The 22705-nt window shown below is 43.2% G+C and overlaps 1 protein-coding gene across 1 annotated transcript in view; it reads left to right on the top strand.

Moving 5' to 3' along the window:
* fgfr3 (fibroblast growth factor receptor 3) overlaps window positions 1-22705 on the top strand; it is a 73227-nt gene that overhangs the window by 28927 nt on the left and 21595 nt on the right. Inside the window, 7 exon segments of the mRNA XM_080413764.1 lie at window positions 1510-1563; window positions 9921-10090; window positions 20829-20927; window positions 20929-20953; window positions 21412-21447; window positions 21450-21511; window positions 21513-21602. Coding sequence (XP_080269890.1) covers window positions 1510-1563; window positions 9921-10090; window positions 20829-20927; window positions 20929-20953; window positions 21412-21447; window positions 21450-21511; window positions 21513-21602 — 536 coding nt within the window.

Genomic DNA, 22705 nt, shown 5'->3' on the forward strand with positions numbered 1-22705 from the left:
CTCTTGAGGTCAGATTGAAAATAATTACCAAGGCCTCCGCGTAAAAATGTGTGAGCGTGAATGCAAACAGAGAAGATTAATAATTAAGAAGACACCCTGATCCAAGTGGAAGCAACTGTGGATTTGTGTATGCATGTGTGTTTGAGTGGGCATGTTTGTTTATGTGTGTGTAGGTGTTGTATACTGTATTTGTGCATGCATTAAAGCAAATGTGTCATGCTAACAGTTGCTGAATGTTTATACACTACATGTGTGTGGGTGGTTGGATGGATGTGTGTGCATCTGTGCACATTGAACCAGAACTGCGGCACCAGTCGTTAGCAATATCGTGTGTGTGTGTGTGTGTGTGTGTGTGTGTGTGTGTGTGTGTGTGTGTGTGTGTGTGTGTGTGTGTGTGTGTGTGTGTGTGTGTGTGTGTGTGTGTGTGTGTGTGTGTGTGTGTGTGTGTGTGTGTGTGTGTGTGTGTGTGTGTGTGTTGAAGTGTGTACAGTATGTATGTTCAGGTAAGTGGGTGGGTACTGGGTACATGCAAATACACATACACACAGTCATCCAAGCATACCAAACAAATAACTACCATGGTGGTTCCTGTGCGCGCATGCATGCACGTATTTGTGTGTCTGTGTGTGTGGGTTTGGGAGTGCGTATGGCTTTACTCATGTGTATAGTGTGTGTGTCCACATATGCCTGCAGTCACACAAGCGTGTCGCACCCATAGCAGTGCTAATAGCCCACTCATTTGTAATGTCTGTGGAAATGTTTGGTTAGCAATCTGACAGAGCCGCTACGCTACACAGAACTGTGGACTCATTCATGACTTATTCAATGGCCACAGTCAATTTTAAATCGTGTGTGTGTGTGGTGTGCATTTGCATGTTTTGTGTGTGTGTGTGTGTGTGTGTGTGTGTGTGTGTCCAAGTGCATACATACACAGTAAAATCCTCAGTGTACATTTGTGAACTCTTGAGTTAAATTAACAATCAGGATTTTACAGTGTACTACTTGTTGGTGTTACACACACCATTTCATCTCCCAACAGGCAGCTGGCGTGTGCAGAATTCCTGTCGATGATCTCTCTCTCGCTCTCGCTCTCTCTCTCTCTCTTGCATAAAAATCTGTGGTTGGATAAAGTCTCTGAAGCTGTATTTGAGCTGTTATCAGATGGGTAACAGAGTTCAAGTAGTCGGGTGAATTAACATGTTTTTAAAACATGTTTTCCAGAGTTAGATGGAAAATATTTCATTGACAAATTAAACCCATATTTCGATGCTTTACAAAATAATAAATTATCATCTCGTTATCGTGTTGGCAAACAAGGATTTAAGGATAGCGGGTAACTGGGGCTTCCAGTGACACAATCACATTTTCTTTTTTTACAGCTATCTAATTTGTATACAAAATAAAGTCTATAATAAATGATATAAGTAATGATAATAATTTATAATGATGGAGTTCATGTAATGTAATATTTGTTAAGTTTATAGTGTCTTTGCTCTTCTGTCTTTCCAGATTCTTTGTCCTCTGGAGATGATGAAGACTATGACGAAGATCCAGAAGATGCAGGTAATGGAAATGGTGTGTTTTTCCATTTCATAGTTTTTTTTCTATCATTCACCCTGTATCTGTGAGTGTGTGACATTCCTTGGCTCCAGAGCCCATAGAACAGTGATTCTCAACCTTTTTAATTTCAAGGATCCCCAGTTGGCTATGCATTAGGCCACAGAGCCCCATTTCATACGATTTTCATCTCTGGGACCCCAGTCTACGCTGTGAAATCTACTCAGTGTTGGTGTAAATGTACACTGTGTGAGTGTACATTTATACTCTCATATATACAACATACTGATAATATATGGGACATATGTGCAAAAATGAATATCCCTTTGGGATAGATAAAAGTTGTCTATATCCCCTCGGATACCGATAAGGGTCCATTTGGTTCCTAACTGTCAATAATTTAACTCCTATAGGACCCCTGGGGGTCCCTGGACCACACATTGAGAACCAGTGCTATAGAATACAGGGCATACATCCTGTCAAACACATCGGTCACAGGACAGAATTGAACCCACAATGTTGGGATTATGTTGCAATACATGCACCATGTCGGTGCATGCTGGTACACGGGGTCAGACCCTAGGCTCTTTTCCCACCTTTTTCTCCTCTCCTACTGAGACAAAAACACTCATCTCCAGAGCACAAGGAAAGAATAAAATAAATCACAGAGTGGCACAGATAAAATACACTGTAGTTGTGAAGGTGAGGTTACACCCCGGTGCTGCCGGCACTGACGTGAGGTGTTTTGGCATTCCGAGTCATGCAGAGTTCAGGAGCAGGTGAACAAAGAGGAGACAGAGAGAGGGAGACAGACAGACAGAGAGAATACTGCTGCTGCTGAGGCTCAACACCTTACAAACCCTGATCTGTCAACTAAAGTCACTGGAGAGAAAGACAACTCGGAGAAGAGTGGAGACAGAGAGAAGGGGAAGGGGAGAGATTGAGACAAAAGGACATATATACAGAGAGAGAGAGACTGGAGAGGAAAAGGAGAAAACGACAGGGGGTGAGAGGCAAGAGTGCTCTCCTATGCAGATGCACTCTGCTTTGCCTTTTGTTATCAGACTTCATTGAGGTAGAAGAGAAACAGACACAGCGATAGACGGAAGGAGTTGGAGATAGAAAGATGGATAACCTACGCTGTAAAATTCCGGAATGTTGGTTTAACTGTGCAAAAATGGATCCATCATGCATTGATGACTGTTGATGAGCTGTTGGTTTCAATGTTGTAGTAAAGACAACAATAGATAGTCTGATGGCACAACACTCTTGGGCACAGAGGAAGCCTTAACTCTTGTTCTTTATCGTCTACTTCCGTCAGTGTTCACTCCTAAATCAAGCACAAAAAAATCCCAGATATCTTTTCTCCCTAAACCCTCGGACCTCTTGGTCATACATGATTATTCTTTGGTCACAGGAATATTCGTTCCACCTATTTCCTGGCAGTTCTGGCTTTGTCTGTTGTCCGTCCTTGCTCCTTGGTTGCTTGTACAGTCTGCGAGCTTGGAATTTAAGCTCCACTGTAGCACTCATTGTTAAGTCGCCCGGGCGACCGTCAACTTAGTACCTTACAAACATGAACACGTCTCAATGTGTGTCTTTATTTCGAGTGAAAGCACGGAGTGTATTCTATGTGCAGGGGTGGAGCGGCAACCAACTTAAAGAGGATTTCTTTCTTTTTTTACCCCGAAAGAGAAACTCAGAATGCCGGTAAATAGCCACAGCCAGCTCGAGTTAATCTCTGGATGTAAGTCTACCTCATGACATGATGAGCAGGCTCTTATTTCCTGGCCAAAAGGAGAGGGATTAGCCCAGAAACGTTAAACCCCGTATCGGCGCTTAATGTGGGCTAAGCCAGCACTAATTAGCCAGCTGAACGGGGGAGAATGGCCCATGTGATGAGACACTGCTGGATGAGTAGATGGCTCGGTCACTTGTAGGGGAAACCCTTAGCAGGGAGATGGAAATAATGGAGAACGTTAACGGAGACATTGAGAGAGAGAGAGAGAGGGGAAATGAGATTTGACGTGACTTAGTCAGAGAGGGGGGTTGGCAGAGAGAATAGACAGGGAGAATTGAATTTTAAGAGTGATGAAATCAGGTGCAGAGAGAGAGCGAGATAAGTAGGTAAACGGAGACAAAAAGATGATGGAGAGAGAGGGAGAGGGGGTAAAAGATGAAATACTACTAGAACGACAGACAGAAATAGTTGATTGACAGTGAGACACAGCAGTGGTTGACAAAAAAAAGCAATCAGGTGGACGGAAGTGGAGAAGACATGTAGAGAGTGAAAAAACACAGGTGAGAAAGCTAGAGAAATAAGAAAAGAAATGTGATGAGTACAGTGGAGTTGCACAGGACTGATCAGTGCTGTGCGACGAAGCATAAATTGGCATAAATTTGCCAGATAGTCACTCAGGTGGACTGACAGACAGACAGTCAGACCAACACACTATGAGGTGGCCAGATGGACAGACAGGCAGTTATACGCACACTGTCAGACAGACAGGCAGAGTGCTGCTGTCATGATCTCATACTTCTGCAAAACGCCATCAGCTGTCTTTCCCTTGGCCCTCTGGGAAATGACAAGGGGGACACAAGTCAGGCCCTTCCTAAGATGATGTGAAACACGGATGTTGTTAGGCTGATATGGGACCACCAGTGTCTGTTTTTAATTCTGATTTCTGGCTTTCTTTCTTCAATTCTTTTTTTTTTGGGGGGGGGGGGTGTAATAACCTACAGAAATACTTCTCCAGTATTTTCTTTAGTCAAGTACATGCAACATCCTTCTACTTTAAAGATACCATCATTGGTTTCAACAAAATTGTACAATTTCTAATGTCACTGAAAGCTCAAGAAAACAATATCTTATTCAGACAACTTTTATTTATCCCAAAGGGCTATACATTTTTTTGCAGATATATCCCATGTCATCACATCAGTAGATTGTTGTTTTTTCATCTGATCTATTTAAAACCAAGCTTCAGTAACCATGTAACCACTTGTTAAGATGGAAACTTATTGCAGCCTGCAGGCATACACACTCAGCTAAGCTTGTATCAAGTGAAAAGGAGGCATCTGGAATGTTAACAGAGGCTAATCTGTGCCTGTGCTGTGCTCCTGAGCTATGCAGGGCCCTGTTTACCCTGGCAGGGGAAGAGAGGGCTGGACACTGGGCTAAGCTACAGATGGAGCCACTGTAAAAGTCCCATACTTTGTACACATGCTCCTCCACTCAGTTTAGTGGTCTATCTACAAACTAAGGGGCTAACTCAGGGAGAACTGATTGCATTTCAGACCAATTAGCCTTCATTTCTAGAACTTCTCAAATGTTTTTCTTTGAATCATTTTCTTTTATGAATAGTCATGGCATAAGTCTCACTTCTTGCTGCATGCCCTATGAACTGCTGCTATACTTTGGCCTTCACCACTTTCTTTGGAAAATCAAAACAAACAAGAAAACGTTTTGATTTTTTTTTAAACACCATTACTTGGTCAGTATTCCACTCAGGAGTTACAAAGAAAGTTTTGTTAAAAAGTAGATTGAGGAGAGATTGATTGCTTTTACAGTATTTATTGTTTATAATTTGCACAAACCTTAAACACTTCTGCATACTTCTCCATCAATGCTGCTGCCCATTCATTTTTTTTATACTTTGTCTTTATTGAAAGCTAACAATGATAACCCATTCAAACTTTTATTGTTGGAACAATCAAGTTTTGTTCTCTCTTTTCAGCTGAAATCTGAACATTTTAGTTGGTTAAGAGAGACAGCTTCTGCAGAGTTGTGCTTTAAAATGTATCCGTTTATTCCTACATCATGCTGCTTCCATTCACGCTAAACACCCATTCAACCTCCTCCTGTGCTTGCTTTTGGGTCCCCGGCGCGAAAGCCCTCCAGGGGCAACCAACCTTCAAAACCTGTAGTGTAATCTCTGGAGAAATCTGCCTGCCTGCTTGCAGGCGTCAGCAAGAGCAAATTACACAATTACCTTCTCCCCACCCTCCCAGACACACACACACACACACACACATTCATGTCTACAGCGCTCCACGCTATGGTGTTGCAGAACAGCGAGTCTTGTGCCAGTTAATTGCTGCAGCAGTTTAAGTTTGTCTGATATAAACTCAACAGTCATGCTTCTATAACTGGCAACACACACTGTTAGATATCCAAATCAGTGCCTATGGGTGTACATACTATACATACTGTACATACAGTACATACATGCATGCCTACATACATACATACATGCATGCATACATACATACATACATACATACATACATACATACATACATGTACACAACAAAATCCTGTGTGTTAAATTAACCCCGTCTGTGTATATGTACGTATATGTTCAGCAGAAAGTTTCTGTTTTGTGAACGATCCATCATTTCTTAACCGACCTCTCCCAGTCGGTCTGCCCGCCGCGACGCAAAATCCCTGCGGCACTCACACTCCCGATGGTCGCTCGCTCTGGTTTGTTATCGGACACAAACCAAACAAACAAAGCAGCCAGAAATACAGTCGCTTATTTTTAACCTCCCTTGCTGCATTTTGCCTCACCCTTAGATAACTCTTACAGTTGGAACAGGATAAGCTACAGTGTAGCGTGCATAGCTCAGAGAACACACATAACTATCGTGCACTAGTATCTGCTGATGGCATTCCATCTTCTACTATGATGACTGTTAGTGAGTCTATCCCGGGAGGGGAGGGTTATCTACAGTTCCTGCTCCCCATGGGGGGTATCTGCACTAATCCTCCACCCCGCGGTAACCCCCTTCCACCCCTCTATGCCCTTCTTCCACTGAGGAAATACCATCCAAACATTTAGCTCAAGAGTTGACTACTGTGTGTGGCCAGAGAGGTTTACTGTAAAGACATGGTCATCCAGATAGTGCTGAATGCTTGTTAATGAGCACCTGATCTACACTCAGGACATTAACTTTAAACCTGGCGATCCCATTTTGGGATGTCATGTCATTATAGGTGAAAATGTTCACAATGTTTCACAAAAAGAAAAAAGTGAAAATAGCAGATCTATAAGCTGTGTAGGGAGCTGGTAGATGGGCTATTTCCGCAAATTTCACGTTACACAGTAAAAAGACAAAGTATTAAGTGGATAAATTATAGTACTAAAATACTGGACAGCTGCATAAACCAGGTATTTTATTTATTGGAAAGAAACGTGGCGAAATAAGTGAAGTTGCATGTGTGTAATAGTTTAAGTTCTGAACACAAAATGAAGTAATACAAACATGCCCTTATTTCTCACTATTTATATAACATTTATATCTTGTAGTGTGTTTATTTAGCCTTCGCTTAAATTGTAACGTCAAAGTGAAATGCAATATGGAGCCAGTGAAACCAGCCACAGTCTCTTTCCAATGTCTATATCATATAGCGTTTATACACTGCTGCTCTGTGGAGCGAATGGCTCCCACATAGTTCTGTTTCCCTGAAGGAGGAATGTCTATTTTGGGTTCTTCTCAAAACCATCGTAATGGCAATCCAGTCATCACCAGTAGGAAGGCCTTTTTAAAAACCCAGCTGAGGAGGAGGGAGAGAAGGTGGAAGAGAGGAATGGAGACCACACATAGGGAGAGACTGTGTTGAATGTCTGCTGCGTGCGTATGTGTGTGTGTGTATGTATTTTGTGCCAAGAAAACAATGTGCTCAGACTCCTCAGAGGTTTGTCTCGTGCCGTGTGCCATGTCGCTCCGAATATACAGAGATAGAGAGGGAAGAAGAGGGAGAGAGAGAGAGGGTGGATGAGGATAAAGAGAGACAGAACATAGAGAGTGGAGGAATAAAAGAAGAGTAGAAATATCTACCCGTTATTACCCTTTTAAGGTGTCAGCACTTTGTGTGTGCGTGTGTGCGCCTAGAGCTTGTTTGTCTTTGCAAACTGGGGAGACGCTGATTCAAGCTTGGAACAGAGTTATTCTTCAGCTGTTCCATTAGCACACACACACACACACACACACACACACACACACACACACACACACACACACACACACACACACACTAAAGAGAGACCACATAAATGTACACTGAGTGAGCATAGACATTGACACATGAGAGAACACACACACACACACACACACAGGACACACACACACACACAGTGTGCAACCACAAACAAACAAACTCAGGGGAGTTCAAAGGAGTGAAGTAACATTTTGTTTGCTTGCTTTCGAAGAAGATGAGTCTATGTGTTTCACAGAGAGTGTTATGTTCTCTCTCTCGCTCTCTGTGGGTCTGGTTATAATTACACTATGTGAGGCTAATGGCGACAGCCAGAGAAATGTGTGTCAGAGTGTGAATCTGTTCACGTCAGCCATCATCCCGTCCACAACCCTAACCCCAACCTATTCTGACACACGCCTCTCTCTGGTGGTTCTGCTGAGGTGTAGTAGCAATGGTACACACATAGGAAAAAGGATTCATAAATGGAAAAATGAAAAGAGGGAGACCAAAAGAGAGAGAGAGAAGGGGGGGGGGCAGTTAGCCAAATCTAACCAGTATTACCAGTAGTAGGTTATTGTGGGCCAGCAATGTATGGAATTCGCCAATCAGGATGGAATATGAAAAATCAAACAGATCCGTCTTGATCACATGATTATAGAGATTATGTGTACCGATTTGGGTGAAATGTTGATCAAATCTGAAGAGTAATATCAATTCTTTTATTTTTTACATAAGTCGGCCTCCTGGTGGCACTATAAAAGGCAGATGTGAAAAATTTGGACCAGAGGTTCTGCGCTGTCATCCAGGGAGCGTACGTGCGATCCAGCAAACGGTGCCGGAGATAAGCTGTTGACGGACGGACGGACGGACGGACGGACAGTGTGCAAAACATAGTCTCGGCCATGCCTTTCGGCCTGGTGGAGACAATCTAATAGTAGTTACAATAATCTAACCAGTATTACCAGTTTCAATCATCTCTAACCAGTATTACCAGTAGTAATTACAAACCAGTACACATACAGGCATGTGTGCACACTTGCTGTACACACATACCATACCATATATTCTATTGATTTATCTTTCTTCACACACAGCTTAAACAATCACAGTGACTCATTTGAAATTCAGACCAGTCTAGTGATTCTAGTGATTTATAACGTCGATTAAAACAAATGCTGAGAACTCTTTCTGAATACAATAACCCTGGTCGCTCTCATTCTCTCTCTCTCTCTCACACACACACACAAACACACACACACACACACACACACACACACACACACACACACACACACACACACACACACACACACACACACACACACACACACACACACATTGAGATGGTAATTAGCTCCTCTCCTTCTGTATTTAGAAAGTAAGAGAGACATCTGATGACCGGTCAGCCACCTCCCCCTGCCTTTGTCCTTGGACACACTCTCTCACACACACACACACACACACACACACACACACATACCCGTAAAGAGAGAGAGAGAGCAAGCTATGCCTCGCTGCTCTCACCCTCCACACCCACACAGCCAGAACAATGGTGCGTCTCTGCCCTGCACCACCGCTATACAGGACCAATAGTCTCCCTCATTGTGACCTGGCTCCTTCTCAATACAGCTCAATAAATCTGCCCTGACACCCTCCAAACTTTGGGGATTGCAGACACTAATGGACTCTTGTATTGTTATTATTGGGGCTGAAAATGATGGCCATTGTTTGCTCCTTAAAAACTCCTTCAGGCAACAGTTTTAGGTCGTTTCAGTGTCTGTCAAACAGTGTTTACACAGTTTTAGTGTCTTGGACGCTTCTCTCAGGGAGGTAGGGTTGCCTGGCGGTTGTGGAGGCTGCTGTATCCCTGTTGAGGTGTCGTTGCGTAAAAGGCCAATTCATGCTTTAATGTTTGACCCTTTTGACAAGTATTTTAATTATTTTCAGTTGAAAATACGTCATTCCACACTTGTTGAAAGGGTAAAGTATGAATTAGCCTTCAGACAATGAACCCCCTACCTGCTCTGTCACCGCAAGTCGCTCTGGATATGAGCATGAGCTAAAGTGCTTATTCATGTCCTGTGTAGCTCAATGAGTAGCACATGGTGATGACGCAGGCCACCCATGCTACAAATGTATACACTCACAGTACTGCTCTTTGGATAAAAGCATTCACCAAACACCATATGCTTCAAATGTAAATGGGATCCTATTGCGCTTTTGGTATGAGATGTGATGTCACGGACTCTGATGTGATGTCCAGTTTTTCCAGGTGTTCTCTCTTGTACTGAACTTATAAATGTTGTAGACATTTATGTACACATTGGCAATATGGTTCCAACGCGACTGACATGGTTCCCCTACGTCTGTCTGTCACCAACAGAAGCTCCATACTGGACCCGTCCTGACAGGATGGACAAGAAGCTGCTGGCCATACCAGCCGCCAACACAGTGAAATTCCGCTGTGCCGCGGCCGGAAACCCCACACCCACAATCCACTGGTTAAAGAATGGCAAGGAGTTTAAAGGAGAGCAGAGGATGGGAGGCATCAAGGTAAGCCTTTTTTTCATCTGCTATTATTTTATGTCAGCTTTCTCTGGTTTATTGGACAGCAAAGTGGACAGACAGGAAGGAGAAGGTCTTTGGATCAGTTCACCCAGTTCTGCTGGGAAAATGAAGAAAGCTTTTCAGCACACAATGGGACATACTGCTGTGCCCCTGGCCACCGTGGCAAAGCACCACCACTCACAGATGTACAGTCTCACCATGTGTCGCAGCACAATGCGTTGTGAGTTTGTAGATCTGCTATTTTCGGTGCACGACACCGCGCGCAACAAAGTAGGAATCGAGTGAGTCAAAGACAGCGCCCAGAGATTGTTGTAACTGTATGATGACAAAACTGTAAAAAATAATATTTGTACAGCAAATGTTCCTGGGATGAATAGAGGGTAAATTGAAAATGATCTCTAGTGTTGTAACACTCTACGGCTTGAATTAGGCCCTGCCACTTACGCCCAGGAGGTTTAAGGTGCTGCTGTGTTGTATACTGACAGATGACATGGGAGTGGAGCTGACTGAAGCTCAGTGCAGCAAACAGCTGTTGTAACCAGTTGGGTCATCAGATTCACTCCAAACACTGGACTTTTATTTGGAATGATGTCACTTATTTAACAGTGGTTGGTTTACTTTTGTGTCCCTTGATCAGAAGCATTACCGATCTCAGAACTGCAATAGCACAGAAACTCAAACAGCGGTGAACTGTGTTTTGCTTTAAAACTAACTTAAACCATGCTAGTATGAAAGTTACTTATATCAATAGCGGTCGGTTTACTTTTGTGTGCCTTCACTGGCCATGTAGCATTAAATGTCTAATTCCAGCACTGCAAAAAAAATAAGAGAAATTCAAACGGTTGCAAACTGTGCCATGCTTTGAAATAGGCTTGTATAACACTCTTCAGTTTACTTTAGTATGCATTCTTTGGCCCTGACTATAGCACAGCCAGCCCAAATATCTGTAGTGCAGTATGTGTATTTCAATTACATAGAAATTCAAGCAGTCACAAACTGGGTTTTGCTTTGAAAACTTAACCCAAGCTAGTAGGCACTGATTTAGCTCCGTTCAGTTTACTTTAACATCGCTCTCACTTGCCCTGATCCGTTTTAAATCAGTCATCCCAGTATTGCAATAAAAGCACAGAAATTCAAACAAATGCAAACTCATGTTTTGCTTTGAAATAGATTTAAAACTTACTTTGGCATAGACCTGGTGGCATTTTGACGAGCGGTGCTGTTATCCTGTGTAATGTAGTATTACAAGAACATAGAAATTCAAACAGCTGTAAACTGCGCGCTGAGCTTCAGCTCAAAACAAACATAAATCAAGACAGTAGTTAGGCAACTGGTGGGTCTTTTTCTCCTCTTGCAAGACTGGGCTTTTTACTGGGGCTATTTGTAATGGAGGGTTACAATTACAGAAATTCTAGCAGAGAGTTTCTAGCAGAAATCCACCCAGAGATGGCCTTATAGTTAAGACCCCAACCAATTTGGAGCAGCATGTACAGTACCCCTGCTGCCCAAGGGCAGAATCCCTCCAGAGCCTTCCTCCTGTGTCTCCCATACAGAGTCAGTTATGAAATATTACAGCCTGAAATCCAATATTACAATAACATGGAATAAGTCATATTCAAAACCCGGACTTCCGGGTAGGACGGTGAGCAGAATGGTCGCATGAGTTGTGAGCTCCCTTAAACCAACTCATTAAACTCAGCAAAAAACTCAAAGGAAAAAAAAGAAGAAGAACCAAAGATTTTTGATAATGAGCGGAAGTTCTAAGAAGAAAAAGAATAATACAAACCCGGACAAACGAGGTAAAGAAATAAACCAAGGGATTAACGAAGAGAGCATGTTGCTAACACCTGAAGCTAACAAGCTCTACATAGCCTCACTTCAATCTGGTTTAGATGGCATCAGCAAGCAAATTCAAGCATTGCGAAACTAAATGAAGACGGCCTGAAAACGTCAAAACCCAAGCCAGCAGTGAGGTGGCATTGTGTGGTGCCATTCTCCCATGTGAGATCTGGACTTTGAAGAGTTAAATGTAATGAGATACTGGAGCTATTAACAGCTTAGAGAGATCTCCAACATCTGCTCCCAGCAGAGCAGTACCAGTTGTCCACCTCCCTCTGTCCCCACTCTCCCCTCTGTTCCTACGGGCTCACACATACACACACATATGCACGCGCAACATACGCGCATGAAATGCACATACCACACACAGTCTCACATATAAATACGTATACGCACAGAGAAGCACAGGTATCCACAGAGGACATGTAACATACGCACAGACTATATATACAGTATATACACACACACACACACACACACACACACATATTCACATAACACACACACCAGACACATACCACCACACACATACACATGCAATATACAGTACACACATGAAGACACTCAAACACACATACCCATGCATACTCATGCACACATAACCCCGAGAGACACACACAGAATCTCTCACACACACACACACACACACACACACACACACACACACACACACACACACACACACACACACACACACACACACACACACACACACACACACACACACACACACACCTGTCACCAGCACTCCAAACACAGCAAGCAGGACTGGAGTGTCTCCCTGACAGTAGCTTTTAGCGGTTTTAGCCTGCATGAAGATCGACCACTGATAAAGATTTTCTGTGCTGCGTTACAGACAAATTAAACCTAGATTGACTTGTCAAAGCTTTTAGCTGTTTTTGCGTCTGTTCACCAGTTTGCCTTATCTCTTTCTCACCAACCCCACAATGTGGAAAGGTGTTTCACCAATGACTAGCCTACCAATTATGTCCATAGATTAGAGACGTTTTGGTCTTAATTGAGGCTTTATTAGCTTGGCCTTAGTCTGCATTCACACTAGTGGCGATAAAAGTTACAAAACAACTAAGCGTGACCAGCTACATTGCTGCAGTGTCGCTGTTGAAGTGTTGTTCAAGCCGGAACATGTAAATGAAAAGGGTAGGGTTAAATAGCACAGGGAACTGGCTAGGGCCAAGAATGAGTTTTTCTTCCATTTATAGAACAGAGCAGGAATTGTAGGGAAAGAGATGCAGAGTGGAAATGGTGAAACAAAAACATACATTTGATTGACACTTCACTGCGTCATTGGCACGCTGAAAAAAAGTTGAACCCATCTCAACTATTTTTTTGTAGGGCCCGTCACGCAGCCCGTCATGCAACGGCAAGTGTCGGGCATCAGCAGCTTCATGTCGCTGTTTTTAATTGAACATTTCTTGTAGCCTGAATGTTTGTAGCTGCTAGTGTGATCGCAGAATTAGTTTTCTTTATAATGTACGGATTAATTTATCTAAGCACTTAAAAAAACGGCACAGTGGAAGAAGGAGATGACAAACTTAACAGCTGACATGTCTATCTATAGAACTGTCATTACGATTCGTCACAAAGTCTGTTATATGTTATTGACTTGGGTTGAACTGATTGTACTTTGTGCGTTGTCTAATAATGTACTCTACCCTGAAAATTATTATACGTAGTTACAAACATCCAATGTACTTGGCCAAAAACATTATTCCTGCCCTGATAGAGATGTTTGGCAGTGATCAAGCTCTTATTAAGTTGTTGCTCCCTGCATTATTCACCCCCACATGATTACTGCCACCTGCCCACCCCCTCGTCCCCATTAGCCAATCACCATGAAGCCCCTGTTGGCCTTGGCAGAGGTGAAGAAAGAGGTGACCTTCTATAGACCCAGACTTCTATGTGTTGAACAGAATGGGGGTGGGTGTGCTGGTTTTGGCCTATGACACCATGGCCCCTCCGTCAGGGTCAGCCGCTGGACCCAGTGCCCATCCAACCTCCCCCCCCCGCCGCAAATAATGGTGATGTTAACAAGTGGTTTAATCTTGAATTGAGTAAGTTGTATTGGGTAGTGTTTGTCTAAAGGCTTTGGGGTGTATTATGATTTTTTCCTTGCTTCTCGTGTAGTTTGACAGTGTTTCTGACATAGTAAAGACTTCTCAATGACCCACCCCCAGTAGAATAATGTAGTACACTGACTACACTTCAAGGTAATGTCACTAGAAACTGAATGAAAAAGAAATGCATACCATTTTAATAATCATGCTAAATGACTCGTCAAGATGGATCTTCTATCTATGACATGAACTAGCTTGTGTGTGTGGGTGTGTGGGTGTGTGGGTGTGGGTGTGTGTGGGTCTGGGGTCATAAGTTGGTGCTATACCCAGCCTCTTGGGTCACAGCCTCCTGTAGACCATCACACAACCCTTCCCCCATCTCCCCCTATGAGATGGCTGTGATGAGTTCATCTAGTGGGGTTAGGGAGGGGAGGAACCGTCCTGTGCCCTGACAGGCTGACAATGGCCTTCTAAAGTCTCTATTCCTCCAGCAGAGCCCTCAAGGTGCAGGACCCTCCCCTCCTGTCTCCTGTCTCCTGCAGGCGTACATATTGAAAAGTGCCGTTGAATGACAAGATCATTTTTAGACTGACAGCCGTAGTTAATTTCAGATGAATAGATGTGACTGAGTGTCGTCTTTAGAGGTTTGACGTGTGAGAAGATGATCTTGTCACTTATCTGAGGAACTGTGTGTGTGTGTGTGTGGGGGGGGGGCTGGTAGTGTGCACACTTCGACGTTGTTACATCTGATCTGACAAGATGATTTTATTCTAGTCTTCTCAGTAAAAGGTGCGAGACCCCCGTCCTATATGCTATCACCGTATGCTAAAATTGCAAAATACATAGGGTGTATTTACATACGTTGCGTACAGTATGTTTGTCCACATGCATGCACACTTTCATGGCTTCATTCATGTACTATATACCTGACTGCCTGGCTGAGTGACTGATTTGTGCAGATCAGTGTGGTAGAGATTGTGTACCTGTTGTCTAGCCAGTCTGTCATTTAGTGAAGTGCTCAGAAGTGTGGAAAGTACAGTGTTAAAGAACATTAACACTCATTACTTGTCTGGAAAGAAACTCCTTTGTATTTGACTGAATAGGCTGACGATACATCATGTTCCCTCATGTCAGTCCAATGTATAACAAGTCCTGTTCAGTCATGCTACTTTTTATGAAGAAAATAAATTGAAATGCATAACAGTTCACTTGTTTCTTTTCCTGTTTTATTTGATTAAAACTGTTGCAATAGCTCATAAAAGGATCATCATTAGTTTCGACTCAATACTGCTTTGTTCAAAATACCTTTTGTCGTCGAGTCTTATCAGTGTAAGGAAGATCACTACACTAGCTTTCATACAGACGATATAGGTTGAAATCTATTTATCTTCAGAAACAATCAGAACATCAGACAATTGGAAATACCAAAGCAAACTTGTCAATATAGAAGAGACAGAAGGGATACATGTTACCAGTACCACGCACTGAACTTAAATTACAATTCATCTTCACAAATTCTGTCACACCATAAACACTGGATGACGTTTTGAAACTCAGTTCTACCCGCTCAGGCCCCATAATAAGTCTAATTAGAATTAATTGAGACGAAACACACTTGTTGATTATACATACGACTGGATGAATAGTATGATTGCTAATTTGTAAAGGAAAAGAGAGAAAAGAAGCAAATGACATTCCAGCAGGGATGTGGGAGACGTCTCGGACATCAACGTTGGGCCACGGAGCCTCTTCCATTATTGAGCGGCAGAGCCTAAAGGTCAGAGTTCAACTCTCTATTGAGCCATCAGCGGGAGGAGGAGAGGGATGGGCGTGTCGCCGGCCTATTGAGCCCTCTGAATCCTTGACAGCCAGAGCCAGCGCTGTTGTGTGTTGGTGCCATATGGCGGAAGGGGTTTTATTGTGGACATGCTAAACTCTGGCGGCAAAAGTGAGACAAAAGTTGACAATGTAATTATTGTGCGCCTCGTCTTCTCCCGTCCGAGGGCCTGCTGGTTGCAACGCTCTGTGCCTGCTGGTTGGAACGCTCTGTTGATCAGCAAGTTTGAGCTTGGAAACAAGTTTTTCTAATCCGTATTTTGACATGCTTCCAAGGCAAACCTCTTAAAACTGGCACCAGACTGTTACTTTTTAAGATTTTAAGCTTTTTAAATCCTTTTTTTGTGCTGATTTAAACAACAGCGCCAATTGTGAGCCTCCATAGAGCGGATACCTTGCAAGATTATTTCTGGAGTCTGATTAATTTTAGAAGTAGCACAGTCATAACTTTCCTCCCCTGTGTCTAACCTAAATAGACTGTGGCTATCAAAAGACACAACCTCCCATGTCTTTAATTTCCTATGCATTTCAGCCTGTCGTGTTTTTCCTGTGAACAATCATACCCCAGGTTTTATATCATCACTTTCTCTGTTGACACAATCGGCCTGCAAAGCCAAAGTGGGAAATGACAGACTAAACAACAAACTTTGTGGAGCAGTTGCTTTAATGGTCAGCCCACGGGGGCTTTTTTTATCAGCTTCCTCTTTCTCTCCGTCTCTCTGGGCATCGCTCCCTCTCTTTCTCCCTCCTTACCTCTTGTTCCCTCCCTCTGTTCATCTCTCTCTTTCTCTCTTTCTCTCTCTTTCTCTCTTTCTCTCTCTCTTTCTCTCTCTCACTCTCTCTCTCTCTGCGGGTCAAATTAGATGGTAGCAGCGATCCAAGCCACTGGGCCGCTCTGACATAGTCATAAATTCTGGTAACTGGCCCCGTCGGTTCTGACAGGGCTATTTTGCGAGGTGAAGACTGAGGCCTGGGACCATAAAGGGAACAGCAAGGCTTCCTGTGTTTCTGTGTGACTATACTCCTACATGCTGCTGAAAAAAAGGTCTATGTTAACAAATTCTGCACTCTAGTAATAAGTGCTTCAACTTATTTAGCCATGGAGATCCACATGGCTTCCTGTGTTTGTTTTGTAACACCTACAAGCTGCAAAAAGGGTCAAGGTTAGCATGTTATGCAGAATAATGTGGACTGGTTTAAAAGTTGAATGCAGAATAGTGTTGAATGGTTTAAAAGCTGAATGCAGAATAGTGTTGAATGGTTTAAAAGCTGATTTTTTTAAACAGATATCAGAAAGAGAGCAGCACAGCTGTGTTTTTGAGGGACGAGCAAGTTGATTTATTACAATTAAAAAAATGTTGGGTCAGGTTTCAGTTTAACAAAATTCTTAATGTAGTTTAGACCTTTATTGAGAACTTCATTGAGACAAAGTGACATTATCTTAAACATTTCTTAATTCTTAAAGGAATGCCTGTTGCAGTTAAGTTCTCGATTCAACTCTGGAATTGGCCTATGTTCTAATCCCACTAGACTAGAGCCTTCATGAAACGCACCGTGTGTTTAACTCTGAGAGTGTCCAAATCGACCCATAAAGGTCCATTTGGCTACATTTTGACACATTATAAATGGATAAAGTAACAACTGAGGATATTTGACTGTCTTCCCCCGCTAACACTAAACACAGCTTTAATCGACCACATTCACCCAGACATTTCTAGCAGCGTAAATCTCCTCCTGGACATTCCCATGGCTAGTGGTCCTTCATGGAGCTCCAGCGGCCAAAAGCCTTAAAACCTTTAAAGCCTGGTATGACTCCGCAGTAAGCTCCTTAATAATTTAATTCTGTTTGGAATCTGGCGTGATTGGACTGGATGGGATTATCACATTGGACCACTAATGCTGTGGGTTCAGCCGGGGTTAGTCAGTGCAACGTGCCGTGGACATGAAGGCAAGTGGCATGGTCTCAAAATAAGAATAAAAAAAACAACTCAGAGAAGCCTTAACAATAAAATGTAACTCTACAAATGGGTAAATTAACACAGAGGATTTTACTGTGTAGACCTGAGGCTTATAAAAAAACTATACAATCTAATCTGGCAGATGAGGTCCATTTAAAAGCTGATGCGTGAAGCTTAGCCAGCAATCTGAGCGTCTACGTCTATGAAGTTGTGTGTTTTTGATAGCGGCTCTTGTTGGAGTAAGAAATAAACACGACTAAACACGCCAAACCCGATCCCTTCCACATCCTGAGTTTAGACTGGACTGAGGGATTTAATACTGTACGTTTAACCAATGAAACTAATATTGTACATATAATTGCAGCTGGTACGTTTACCTGCTTAAAACCATATCATGAATACAACCAATATTAGATATCACAAAGACTCTCACTCGCTCCTCTACTCATGACAATTTGCAATTTAGGCATTTCATTTTTAAGCATTCTTATCCAGAACGAAATCGAATGCAGAGAGAACAGTGTAGTGCCCCAATAAACTAGAAGCAGGTAAACAATGAACCTAGATGAACATAGCATCTGTCCAAACAACATGCTATCCAAATAACATTATGTACATTGAAACTGTAGGATAGGATGCCAGGTAAACAATAAACCTAGCATCTGTCTAAATGAAAGTTTAGTTTAGTTTTGGACTGACAAAACTAAGCTGAGCTGTTGTACTTTATGACATAAAGTGGTATCAGACTTTATTATAACAATTTATGATAATTTTGACCAGATACTAGTGAAGAGTGGTAGTTTTCAATTTTTACATGAAAAGTTGCCAGATAATGAAAGCTAAACTACATACTTTTCTGAAGCAGTAAGGTCTTTTTCTGTATTGGTGGTTGTTTGACTTTCGCTAATCACAGCCTTCATAGTTCGGTCGGGTTTTTTTCCTCCTCAGCACCACGTCTTTTGGATTCGGTTCCCTCACAGCACTTAACCACAGCACAAGGCATCACTCATCTGCTCATGAGAGCAGCCATTGACTTCAGTTTGACTCTGTGTGCGGGGGGGTTTACGGAGGGAAGAGCGACAGAGAGAGAGAGAGAGAGAGAGAGTGGGAGAGGTGAAGAAGAGAGAGACAGGGGTAGACTGGGTGGAGCCAGGCGGTTACGAGCATGGCACACAACACACACACACACACACACACACACTCTCAAAAACTCATTTGCCAGCGCTGAGCGGCCTGGTCTGTGTTACCATGCAACAGCAAAAAAAAAAAGCACACACAGGCATAATATTTACCCTGTTACACTATTTTCCACACATGCCTCCAAGTAGAGGGAGAGTTACAGAGAGTAAGACATAGGAGAGAGAGAGAGAGAACAGGGGAGGGGGCAGAGCTGTGCACGTTCGTCTTTCCCCACGATGACATACATTATATGAATGACTGGTCGCTGATCTGAAACACGCAGGGTTAAACGTTTGTGAAAAGACTTTACTTGACACATACGTGTGTGTATGTACGCACAACATACACACACATGCATCTCTTAGTCGGCACATTTTCCTACGCAGGTGATGTTAAGTGTTCTGCCAACACCGACATGCCTTGCTGACATCACCTGGGGCCCCTCTTCTCTCTCTCTCTCTCTCTCTTTAGCAAAGGCTGACCTTTCTCTGCAGAGTTCAGCTGCGTAGAGCTCGTCTCACCACAGCAGGTAGTACGGTGGCAGGCAGTGGGTTCGTGTTTCCACTTAACCCATTCAACCCGGGAACGCATCTCTGCTCGTAGTGCGGAGCTTGTAGATCTGCAAAATGTTTTGGAAAAATCATGAACATTTGTGTGAATCTTTGAATATATACATTCTTTAAGCGAACTTTTGTAACTGTCAAATGTCTCAACAAGTGTCTTCATTTTTCTGAAAAGCTATAGTGGCTATATTAGTGGTGCTCAAACCTTTTCTTGTCAAGAACCCCAAAATGATATGTTTTTGGCCACCGATCCTCATCAAAATATGTTGTTCCAGGGACCCCAGCAAAGAAGCAAAGATTTGAGTTTGAAAATTGGTTTAAAAAAATATAATGTATTCAACACAAATATGAGCCTGCAGGTCTGCTATTTTTGAATAGCCAAAGTATGAAAAATAATGGTTATAGCTAAAATCTAAAATGACACAGATGTGTTCCGGATTGAAGGGGTTAACTGCTGAGATGTTCTCCTCCCTCGGCCCGTGGAGACTCTGGTGTCTGGTGATGCGTGGCGAAGGACTCTATTCTCATCCACAAGTGATGCTGTCATGTCGGTATTTGTCTGCTCTTAACACATGACAACTCGCACCTGGTTGAGATTTTTGCCATGAGAAGTGAAGCCCTCTCTCGTTTACTTGTGTTTGGGTCGACGGCCTAAAAGGACCTAAAAGGGTCCATGTTGGTTACATTTGTGCACTCCTGGAGTTGGAAATGGATAAATGAACTCTAAGGATTCAATAGTGCAGCCAGCCAGGCCAGAGAAAACACTTTTGAGGAAGAGCATGTAACCTCCTTTTTAAGTCTGATTCTTTCGGGTCTTGTTTTATTTAGGCTAATTGATTGTTCTGATGTCGAGTTTGTCGTGTTCTGTTTTCAATGTGGGTTATTCACTGAAGCAAATTGGTACCAGTATCTAATTCTGTCTCTCTCCCCCTTCCCTCTCTTTTCTCTCACTCAACACTTCCATCCCATACCTTCTCTTTTCTTCTCCTCTCTTCTCTGTTCTCTTCTTTACTCTCCCTCCTCCTGCTTCTCTCTCTCTCTCTCTCTCTCTCTCCATCTCTCTCTCTCTCTCTCTCTCTCTATCTCTCTCTCTCTCTCTCTCTCTCTCTCTCTCTCTCTCTCTCTCTCTCTCTCTCTCTCCTCTCTCTCTCTCTCTCTCTCTCTCTCTCTCTCTCTCTCTCTCTCTCTCTCTCTCTCTCTCTCTCTCTTCTCCCCCTGCTTCCTTCTCTCTCCCTATACTTTCTGCCTCCCTTTCTCCTCCTTTCTCCCCCAGTTGAGACACCAGCAGTGGAGTCTTGTGATGGAGAGCGCTGTTCCTTCAGACAGGGGGAACTACACATGTGTGGTGCAGAACAAGTATGGGACTATCACCCCACACCTACCAGCTGGATGTTCTGGGTAAGGACCATGATATAAACACACAACACATCAGTAAGTTCAGCATTATGGAACAAACGTTAAGAGATGTTTCGATCAAGACTGGAGCAGAATGGTCAAACATGGGCACATAATGTGTTTTAATTGTCAAAATGGAGTGGGTGTGTTTTTGCCAACGACTTTTCCAAAGATTTGATCTTAATATTGGATGTTGTGCCAGAAGGCAAGTTAGTGATCTCGCTGCCTCTCTCCATTTTGTTCTTTGAACTTTTGCCAGGAACAACTACAGTATCAACTTGCAAATAGTTCTTGTGACTACATATTCTTGGCAGGGACGTAGTGTTAAGCATTTGAATCTAATCAAATTTAGTATTTTGAATGTTCTGTTACATTTCATTAACCCACATAACTACAGTACATGACCATATACGCTAATCTAGGCCCTTCCTTCCCCCCAATCCGCTCTCTCCTCCAATCAGAGCGCTCCCCTCACAGGCCCATCCTCCAGGCCGGCCTGCGGCCAATCAGACGGTAGTGTTGGGCAGCGACGTGGAGTTCCACTGTAAGGTGTACAGTGACCGCTCAGCCTCACATCCAGTGGCTCAAACACATTGAGGTGAATGGCAGTCGCTACGGCCCAGACGGCGTGCCCTACGTCAACATCCTCAAGGTGGGTCTGAGGTTCCACAGGGATGCCCACTGCTTTCTTTAGCCTGATTTATACTTGGTTACACACAGGTGTTGTGTAAGTATATATCAGGCATTACTGTGTCAGGGCTCAGGGCTTAACCCAACCTGAAGTTTCCCCTGTGTCGCCTTAAATTTTAGAGTTCAGAGACGATCAGCTAAAAATATCAAAGATTGGTGAATGAGGTGTAAAATGGCCATGAAAAACTTGGCAAGGACTGGAAGAACCTTTAACGTATGAATGAGCTGTGAAGGATTTTTAACTTAATAGCAGTAGTAATAAGTTGATCTTTGAGAGTATAAGGGTCACAGAGTTCAACCTTGAAGCGCCTTTCTTGGGTGGGTCTCTCCTTGAGAATAGAATTTTACATGTCAAGGGGACAGATATCGCATAGTCTTAGAATGAGAGGTTCGCTCCTTTAAAAAGAGAGAGAGAGGAGGAGAGAGAGAGAGAGAGAGGGTTGGTTTAGGATTAACTAACACTCCAGATTGCTACGTAGGTCTTGTGCTCTCCCCCCCAGAGGCCACGTTGATGTTGTAGACTAAACCCATGAGTGAAGGAATGAGAAGAAAGCATTCCTCTCAGGGGACACCACCCTAACCCAAGAGAGAGATGTGTTAAAAGAGAGGAAAAAAGAAAGAAAGAAACAAAACGCCACTTTTTATTTGAGGCTACAGAAGAAGACTCATTGCAAAAAAAAATCAAGAAGGTCTCACTTTCTCATTTAGCCTCTCAATCTTCTTCTTTTTTTGCGCTCCTCTCTCTCCTCTCTCTCTCTCTCTCTCTCTCTCTCTCTCTCTCTCTCTCTCTCTCTCTCTCTCTCTCTTCTCTCTCTCTCTCTCTCTCTCGTGAAGGAATAAAACAAACATCTGGTTTGGACTAAGTTAACTGCTGTGGTGGCGGCATATAGGGAGAGAGAGAGAGACGGGCGCTGTTAACCACCGGGCTCGCAGTCATTCTCCGTCAGATGTGCTGCGTCGCGTGGTTTGTGGGGGAGGAGTGAGAGAGAGAGAGAGAGAGAAACGAGGAGAAGAGGCGCCCAAAAACAGCTATGACGGAAAAAAATGAGTGGGGGAACACAGGGA

The sequence above is a fragment of the Gymnoscopelus braueri genome (assembly GCF_963280865.1).
Source record: "Gymnoscopelus braueri genome assembly, chromosome: 19".
Lineage (NCBI taxonomy): Eukaryota > Metazoa > Chordata > Actinopteri > Myctophiformes > Myctophidae > Gymnoscopelus > Gymnoscopelus braueri.